Here is a 9,819-nt window from a genome sequence, read left to right as displayed (position 1 = left end):
TTGCGCAATTTCCTTAGTGTGAGGTCTGGAGGTTGGCTGCGGAGGTTTGAGGAGTGGATGCTTGAGGTGGCTGCAGCTCGAGATCTGGAGGAGACGTTGTCTGACGTCGAAGCTTCCGTCGGTGACTTGATCAGTGCGAAGGAGTTTGAGGAGATGGCGGCGATTACTTTTGAGTTCGGGCAGTCGACTGTGAGGACGGAGGATATCGCTGACATGGTTGAGGCTAGGTTTTTCAAGGAAGGTCGGGCGGAGGCTCCTCCTGCGGGTCAAACGGTGCCTGCGCCTGGTGAAGGTTATGCTGTTGTTTTTAGGGATTTCTTCACCTGCGGGCTTCGGATGCCTCCATATCATTTCCTTCGCGAAGTGATGGAGAGCTTCAACGTGGAGCTACAGCATTTCAGTCCCAATGGGATACTGACACTTAGCAAATTCGCTTGGGCGTGTGAATCCTACGGAGCAATGCCCCACATTGATACTTTCTGCTCGTATTTTGAACTTCAGCGGCAACCTAAGAAGGTGAAGGATGCCGAAGGTGTTGAGTGCATTGCGCAGTTTGGAAGCTGCGCGTTCATGCCGCGCCGCACAATGCCTGGGCCAAGGTGCGAGATCTCCTACTGCCAAAAGGGTAAGTGGGAGAAGGATTGGATGAGGGCCTGGTTCTACGTGAGGACCCCCGCTGCGTCGAAGACTTTAGATGACGGCAGCGTTGATAAAGTTTATCCTTATGCGTCGCTGATGAAGGAGCTGAAGCCTTTCTCGAAGGTTGATCCTTCGCAGGAGATGTCGGAGGAGCGACTGGCTTGTGATAAGGCATTTGCGCTGGCGTGCCGATATTCCGGAGGCCGGGATTTGGTTGAGGAGATGGTCGCTGCTGACTACTGGCTCCTTGGCCGCAGGACCGACGAGTTCACCATTGAGATGGTGCAAGTTCCTGTGTTTGGTCCTCCGGAGGGGTTGCCGTTTCCCCGGTTCGGCGCGGGTATTCCGGAGGATGAGACCAAGGAGTCCTTCCTTGATCGTGTGGAGGTTTCTGCCCGGAGGATCGTCGGGAAGATCTCGGAGAAGGAATATCTCCAGCGTAGGTCTGCGCTTGGGACGATGCCCCGGTTCAACCGCGTTTTTGAGGAATTGGGGATCGAGTATGAGGATTATGTTATTCCTCCGGATGTGTTGCTTGGGTTGGAGAAGAAGAAGGACTCCTCGAAGGCTGTTGCTTTGGCGGAGTCGAAGAAGAGGAAAGGGGGTGGCGCAGTCAAGCAACTTGCGAAGAAGCGGAGGGCGGAGGTTGTGCTAGAGACTCCTGTGGAGTCTTCCTCCGCCCGCTCATCTGGTGCCGAGTCAAACTCGGTAGCTTCTGCACCTGCGGGGGCCGCTGCTGCTGGTGGAGCTCCTGAAGTTGAAGCTTCGCGTGCGGTTTCCTCTGTGCGCGCGCCTTTCGCGTCTCTTCTTGGGGAGGAGTCTTCCGACGCGGAGGCCCCTGAGCCGAGCCCTGCGCGGGAGGCAAATCCTGCAGCGTCTGAGGGTCCGCGCGTGGCTTCAGTTGGCGGAGGGTCTCCGCCTAAGGAGGTTCAGGTGGAGTCCAGCGACGAAGCTGAGTCCGCCTCTGTTCGGAGGATCAGGAGGGCGGAGGCTCCCCTTCGTCCGGCTGGTGACGGTATTGATTCGTTGTACATGGGTAATGATTTTTTGTTGATTATTTGTTTTTCTGCAAGTTTTGATTGACTTGGTCTCATGTTTTTGGTTTATCTTTCAGCGGATGTTTTTGCTGGGCTGGCTACCGCGGAGGAGATGGCTAAAGGCGCCAGCGTTGCGCAGGAAGGGCTTGCCGTTCCTCCGCCGCGTGAGCCTGCGCCTTCTGCGTTGGCCAACAGGCCTTCGCCTGCTGATGTTCTTGGTCCTGGTGAGTTTCTTCTTTTTGGTTCAACAGTTTGGTTTGTTTTTGGCTTTTTATTCTAAGGTTTGTTTTTGTTATGCGCAGGTGCTTCTGAACCTTCGATCACAGGTTGGACTGATGCCTTGCGCGAGGTTCATTCCTTGGTCGGAGGTTAGTGTTCTGGCCTCCGCCAAAGGTTTTTTGTTTCTTACGATGTTTTTTCTTAATTGTTTTTGCTTTACAGATCGTTTTCGTCAGAAGCTTCGCGGCATGGACTTTGACACGCTCCTTCGCGTGCAGTATGAGCATCATAGCCTTGTATGTTTGTGCTTTGTTATATCTTTCTTCGCGGTTTTTCACTCGGAGGTTTGTTGTAACTATTTATTTTTGAGCAGGGTCATCACATGGCTGCCGCCTTGGAGGAGCGTTGCTCCCGGGAGGTTATCTGCCGTGATGAGGCGATTGGTGCTCTGAAGAAGGAGAACGAGACCTTGGAAGCTGAGAAGGCTCGTCTGTCGGAGGAGGTTAAGGACTTTTCCTCCGTCAGGAGGGAGGTTGATTCCCTGAGAAAGGAGAGGGATGACTATAAGGCTGGGTCGGAGGTTCTGAAGAAAGAGAAAGAAGATGCCGAAGCTTCGGCGGCGGTCCTCCGCACAAGTATCGCTGAGGCGGGGAGAGTTAGGGACTTAGCCCTGCAGCGAGCTGAGAAGGCGGAGGACATTGCTGAACGCCTTCGCAAAGAGCTTGACGCTGAGCGGACGTCTGCGGCTGAGCTGCAGACTCGCATACAGAAGGCGGAAGCGGAGGCTGCAGCTATTGTCGGGCTCTATGCCGACTCGCTTGCGAAGTTTGTGGGAAGCACCTCTGCTCCTCCGCCCGGCGGCGATGTTGGGGCTGCCCTCGCATGGCTGAAGTCTCACATCCGCATGCTCCCCGACTTTGTCGGGGGTGCTGTTGATTTTGGGGCTTTGGCCGCGGTTAGCTCCTTCGCTAGGCTTTTACGCCGCGGAGGTTGCTCTCACGCGGAGGGAGTCGCCAAGGAGGAATTTGCTGCGGCGGAGGACGTTGGCGAAGGCACCCCTTCCCTGCGCAAATCTGTCCGGAACTTTATCAGTTCGTTCTGGATTAGGTTTGGGCGGGATGAGGCGAAGAAAATGGCGGAGGATCGTCGAGCTGAGGTTTGTATTATTTGGTTATTTCTTTTTGTATTTTGCTTTGCTGCTTTGCAATGTTACTTAAGATGAGTATTTTGTAGGAGATTGCGAAGAAGAAGGCTAAGGTTGACAAGGCCGGTCCTTCGCGTCCACCGAGGGAGACGCGTCCTCCGACCCAGGCCGAAGCGGAGGCTCGTGATGCTGGTGCCAAAGCTCCGGAGGGATCTGGTGCCAAGGTTTCGGAGACGGCCGAGGCTTCTGCTCCTCCTCCGCCTCAGGTGTGAGGATTTTTAGTTTTTTAGGTTTTTTTTAGTCTTTTTTGCGTCCAAGCATGTGACGCTTTTTTGTAAGTAAGGCCGGAGGTTGTGCTTTAATTTGTAAAGACTGTTGAAAATATAATATATTGCGTTGTTTTCAGATAAGCCTTTGTTTTACACTTTGATCCTGCGCAGGTCTCTGGCGGAGGACCTGCGCAGGATAATTACATTACTCCCCTTTCAATTTTTTACAAAGGGATTTATGTTTCTGGCGAATTGTGGGAGTATTGGCGAATTGCCTTCCCTAACATGAGATTGGTGGATATGTTTGAGTTTGTTGGATATGATATTGATGGCGAAGGATCTGAATTTATTCGGTCGCTTGCGCGCCGAGGTTCATGGCCTCCGGCTTAGGTGGAGGTTTTTGTTTTTCTTTTCGTTTATCGTAGGTTTTACTTGTATTTTTTGACATGATTTGATGTGTTTATGTAGTTGCCATATCCCATCCTTCGCATCTTTGGTGAGAGGGATAGGGTACGCTGGGTGGCGGAGGCTTCTGAGGATGTTGCTGAGCCTTTTCTTCAAGGTTTTCCGGAGGTTCGAAAGCTTCGTTTGGCTTTTTGGTTTTATCCTTCGTTTGTGTTGTCTTTGAAGTTGTTATTTTCTGCGTAGGTTGTGAGTTCTGTTCCGTTGGAAGATCTTCCTTCCAACTTTGTCGAAGGAAGTTACGTTACCCCGGTGACGTTCAAGCGTGGAGATTTGTACGCGAGGGGTTATCTAATTGACTGGTGGCGCCATAAATATCCTACGCGTAGTATAGATGACTTAGTTGATTTCCTTGTTCGAGATTACTGTGATGATCTTAGGCTTTTTCCAGATTCATATGTTAGAATTGTGCGAGGGTCTTAGAACCTTCGACGTTTTACGGTCGGAGGATGTTTCTCGTTTTTTGTTGTAAGTTTCTGTTATGTACATTGTATATGGTTAATAAAGATCAGACATTTTTACCACATGGTCTCCGCACCTTTTAACTTTGACAACCTTCGCGCTATAATTTTTACGTGTCTTATAGATCCTTCGGTTTTTTAGTCGAAGGAGGATATGTGAGTTGAACTTGTACAGGCTACCTATAACCTTCGACTTTTTATGTGTCGAATTGTGATTTTATTATTTTCTTGTAAAAGAACTTTTGTAATGATTTCTTCATCGATAATAAAGTTTTTAAGTTTGCTACAACCTTCGATCTCATTTTTATTACAACCTTCGCGTTACAGCATTTATATATTGCAACGTCACGGTGGTGTTGATCCTAAGGATCTTTGTGTTGCTGTGGCTTGCTTGTTCTTGATGCTTGATGTTGCGAAGGAGTTGTAGATTTTTTCTTGCGCGGAGGATCGCCGCTTCTTGGCATTAGAACCTTCGACTTTTTTGGTGCGAAGGATCCTTCGCTGAATTGTGCTATTTTTTTCCTTTGCTCGACTCCCGTGGAGTGTTGTCGAGGAGAACCTTCGGCTGTCTAAGTCGGAGGTTCTGAAGGGATGTTACGAGACTTCGTGCGATACCCTTCAGAGACCTCTGAGTCTGACTTCCATTGTTTCTGTTGTGGCTGTACACGACTTTGTGGTCGATGTTCATCACAACGCCGTAGTTCTAGTATTACGAAGCTTCGTGCGATACAAACTTTTGTTGGTGTTGTGAGGCTAACTCCTGCTTCCATGGTGGCCTAGGATTTTTGCTTTTTGACTGCTAGGTTTGCACTCGATGCTCGGGTCTTTGTATGCTGATCCTGATTGAGGGTGGGGGTAGGGTGAGCCTGGTTTTATAGGCTTTCATGCATTTATTTTATGTACTCCGTTAGGTCAAAATTTATTATCGGGTTATTGATGGTTGTTATGGTAGTTGGTTTTGCTGTATCTGACCGAGGGTTATTGTAGTTTTGTTTTTATTTCACACTTTGTTTGTTGGGGGTCTGCTTAGAGTAGCAGGATACCTTCGACCTTGTTTTGGTGAAGGTTATGTGAATTTCGTTGGGGTCTGTCCTTTGAATGTTAAACCTCCGCTTCCTTTTGGCGAAAATAATATGGTTCCTGATGCCTGATTCTCCTCAGGTCTTTGTCAGGTTTGAAGGTTTTGCTCCTTCTGGCCATGTTGTGATGCCTGAGGAGGACAGGACTTTTTCACTTTTTGGCCGTGTTATCCTTGCTGCCCGGCTCTTGGCTAGGTCTTTTGCTAAGGATTTGGTGTTTTTTCACCTTTGAGGACGTTCCGAGTTTTCTGAGCTGTTGGATGAAAGCTGCGGAGGGTCCTTGTGATCACGTGATGTTTTGTCGAATGCTACAGCCTCGTTGCTGGCTGTTTTTCGACTTTTTGGGCTTTGGTTCTGGGGTGGATTCCTCTTTATATTTCAGAGGTTTTTACATAGGTTCTGCCTCGTTAAAAACCTCACCTCCTGGTAGGAGTACCCCTGTGAGGAAAAGAGTGCAGACCTTGGAATGCGAAAAAGTAGAGAAAAAGAAAACAAGCGTATTTAGGGATGTGGATGCCGCCGCTTATTTTGCAGGGGTCATCCTTACACTCAAATGTAAAATCTACGTAGATTGTCGACGTTCCACGTGTGGGTGGAGGTTCTTCCTTCGAGGTCTTTCAGGTAGAAGGATCCCGACCTTCCCGCTTGTATTGCTGTGTAAGGTCCTTCCCACTTGGGTTGCAATTTACCAGCGTTTGGGTGATCTCCTTTTTTCCTGAGCACCAGGTCCCCATTTTGTATGTCTTTTCGTACTACCTTGCAGTCTCTCCAATTCTTGGTTTCTCGTTGATACCTTGTAATGTTCTCCACTGCCTCAAGTCTTATTGATTCTAAGGTTTCCTTGCAGTACTCTTCATCTTCAGCCAACTGCTGTTTCATGGAACGCAGGCTTTGGTGTCTGATTTCTTCGGGCAACATTGCCTCTTCCCCATACAAGAGCTTGAATGGAGTGAACCCAGTTGTTCTTGAAACTGTTGTGTTATGTGACCATACAACTCTTGGTAGTTCTTCAACCCATTTCCCCTTGCGTAGGTTGAGTAAGGTCTTGGAGATTGCAGAGAATATTGTTCTGTTTGCTCTCTCTACGGCCCCGTTTGACTCTGGGTGATAAACAGACGCGAAAGCAATTTTGGTTCCTATGTGATGGCAGAATTCCTTGAAACTGTCTGAATCAAACTGCTTCCCGTTGTCAATTGTGAGCAAGCGTGGGACTCCGAATCTGCAGACTATGTTCTGCCAGAAAAATTTCCTGATTGTTTCAGAGGTTATGGTTGCCAGTGGCTTAGCTTCGATCCATCTTGTGAAGTATTCGATGGCCACGACTGCGAATTTGTTTCCCCCCTGGGCAGTTGGCATTGGTCCTACCAGGTCCATTCCCCATCTCTGCAACGGCCATGATGCTGGTATGAGCTGAGTTAGTGCTGAAGGTCCTGACTGAATTGGTGAGAAGGTTTGGCAGGCTTTGCATGTTTTCACTATCTCTTCAGCGTCTTTAATGTGAGTTGGCCAGTAGAAACCTTGTCTTAGTGCTTTAGCAGACAGCGCGCGGGGTCCAATGTGAGACCCGCACATCCCTGAGTGTATCTCTTGTAGGAGTTCTCTGCCCTCGCTTTGTGATATGCATCTCAGTAAAGGTTGGACTACGCCTTTCTTGTATAGGATTCCGTCAATGGAGGTGTAATTCCTTGCTCTTGCCTCCATCCTCTTGGATGTTGCTTCGTCATCTACAGCTGTCTCGCCTTTGAGGCAATCAGCTATTGCCTGCCTCCAATCTTCGCTTTCTGTCAGCAGGACTGAGCGAAAGGCTTTTGGCAACGATTCGGTTGCGGGTGTTGTAACAATCTGGTGGAAGGTTCCTTCTGGCAAGGGGGTGTTGTTGGCTGCTGCCTTCGCTAGCTCGTCTGCTTCGTAGTTTTCGGCTCTTGGAATGTACTGCAGAGTGAATCCCTTGAACCTTCTCTCCAGGCCTCTTACGACGGCCAGATACCTTGCTAGCTCCGGGTTGTGTGCTAGGTATTCCTTCTCCACTTGCCCTGCCACCACCTGGGAGTCTGTTTTGATGAGTAGGGTTTTTGCTCCCGAAGCCTTAGCTTTGTTCAGCCCGAGGATGAGACCTTCATACTCAGCTATGTTGTTTGTTGCTTTGAATTCGAGTCGTATAGCAAACTTTAGTTTGAGTCCAGATGGCGCGATTAGAACGGCCGCTGCTCCTGCTCCCGCTTGACCCCAGGCGCCATCTGTATACAGCGTCCACGGCTGATCAATTACCTTCTCCTTGTTTTTGTTCGAAGGTGTCCAATCTGCCATGAAGTCAGCCAGGGCTTGAGATTTGATGGAGGTTCTGGGGACATAGGTGATATCAAACTATGATAGTTCGGCCGCCCATTTTCCTATACGTCCGGAAGCCTCTTTGTTCCTAAGGATATCACCCAATGGCTGTGATGTGGGCACTTTAATTTCATGGCTTTGGAAGTAATGCTTGAGCTTCCTCGATGCACACAGGACCGCGTACGCGATTTTTTCTATCTCCGTGTAGTTCAGCTTTGCTCCTGACAGAGCTTCGGATACGTAGTAAACGGGTCTTTGCACCGTTCCCTTAGTGTCGATTGTCTCGTGCACTAGAACACCGCTGACAGCGTGCTCGGAGGCAGCCACATACAGTAGTAGTGGAGTGTCTGGCTCGGGCACTGTTACCACCAGGTTGGTTGCAATGTAATTCTTGAGCTGCCTGAAGGCCTCTGATTGTTCCGGACCCCATTCTGTTTTACCTTCTCCTCTCAGCACTTTGAAGAATGGGAGGCTCCGTTCTGCCGATCTTGATATGAATCTGTTGAGGGCTGCTATTCGGCCGGTCAGTCTTTGCACTTCTTTCTTGTTTGAAGGTTCTGCCATTGACATGATTGCTTTTGTCTTGTCTGGGTTAGCTCTAATTCCTTCGGAGCTGATGATATACCCCAGCATTTTTCCCTTGCTGACCCCAAATACACACTTCTCCGGGTTGAGTTTCAGCCCGGCAGATCTAAGGTTGACGAAGGTTTCCTGCAGGTCCTTGATATGATCTTCCTTGCGCTTGCTCATGACGACAACATCGTCGACGTAGGCTATGATGTTCCTCTGTAGCTGACTTCCTAGAACCTTCCCCATCATTCTGGAGAAGGTTGCTCCAGCGTTTTTGAGACCTTCTGGCATTCTGGTGTAGCAATACGTGCCGAATGGGGTCGTGAAGCTTGCCTTTCCTTCGTCTTCTTTTTTGAGCCAAATTTGGTGGTAACCAGAGAAACAGTCCAGCAGTGAGAATCTCTGACAACCAGCTGCTTTGTCCACAGAGGTATCTATCCTTGGCAAGGGGAAGGAGTCTTTGACACAAGCCTTGTTGAGATCTGTAAAATCTATGCACATTCTCATTTTGCCATTTTTCTTGGGGACCAAGACCACATTTGCCAACCATTCCGGGTATATGACTTCTCTGATGACCTTTGCGTCCAGGAGTCTTTGTACCTCTGCCTTCGCGGCTAAGGTTCTTTCTTCAGACATTTTCCTCTGTCTCTGCTTCTTCGGCCTCATTCTCGGATCGATGTCCAGCGAGTGCTCTATTATGTCTCTGCTGACTCCTTGTAGGTCAGCGGCACTCCAAGCGAAGATATCTTGGTTCTTTTGCAACACGTCTAGCAGTTCGAGTTCCTCCTCTCTACCAAGGGTGGCGGAGATGGTGACCTTCTTATCTGGAACAGCTTCCTGCAGAGGGACACATTTTGTTTCCTCCTGATCAGCTAGGTCTGTTTTCCCCCTTGGCATGTCTGGTGGCTGAGAAGCTTCATGCTGCGTAGAGTCTACGGAGTTTATGTTCCGGAAGGACTTGTAGATTGCCTTCTCTATGTTCCTTGCCTCTTTTTGACTTCCGTGAACCGTTATTACTCCATGGAAAGCCGGGATTTTCATGCACAGGTATCCCATATGGGCGGCCGCATTGAACTTGTTCAAGAATCCTCGCCCGAATATGGCATTATATGGGTAGTGTAGGTCTACCACATCGAAGGTGACGTACTCTGTTCTTGCGTTCTCCGTTGTGCCGAAGGATACGGGCAAGGCGACCTTCCCCAGAGCATGTATCTGTTTTCCTCTGAACCCGATCAAAGGTGACTCCGAAGGTTGGAGTTGGCTTCTACTGAGCTTCATTTGGTCAAAGGTTCCAGCAAATATTATGTCTGCGGAACTCCCTGAATCCACTAAGATCCTGCTTACTCCCCAACCCGCGACATTTGTTGTTATGACCAAGGCGTCTGTGTGAGGGTAGCTTTCCAATCTTAGATCTTCCTCGGTGAAGGTTATTGGGGTTCTGGACCAATCAGTGCATCTCACTGGCCCTTGAACTGCAACGTTGTTGACAAGCCGGAGGTGATCCTTCTTCTGCTTCTTTGTTTGGAACTCCATTGAGGACCCCCCAGCTATTGGCAAGATCATTCCAATCGTGGGCAGGGGTGTATGAGGGCCGATCTGATTATCAGGGTG

The 9,819-nt window shown here is 49.2% G+C and overlaps 1 protein-coding gene across 1 annotated transcript; it reads left to right on the top strand.

Annotated features, from left to right (window-relative positions):
* LOC110434810 (uncharacterized abhydrolase domain-containing protein DDB_G0269086-like) lies at positions 646-2,785 on the top strand. The gene is made up of 6 exons (XM_021459538.1): positions 646-1,654; positions 1,754-1,900; positions 1,979-2,044; positions 2,118-2,191; positions 2,269-2,633; positions 2,722-2,785. Exons 1-6 carry the CDS (start codon positions 646-648, stop codon positions 2,783-2,785), a joined length of 1,725 nt encoding a protein of 574 aa, XP_021315213.1.

The sequence above is a fragment of the Sorghum bicolor genome, chromosome 4 (assembly GCF_000003195.3).
Source record: "Sorghum bicolor cultivar BTx623 chromosome 4, Sorghum_bicolor_NCBIv3, whole genome shotgun sequence".
NCBI classification, from domain to species: Eukaryota; Viridiplantae; Streptophyta; class Magnoliopsida; order Poales; family Poaceae; genus Sorghum; species Sorghum bicolor.
Note: the sequence above shows the minus strand (reverse complement) of the source record. Positions and strands in the feature narration are given on the sequence as shown.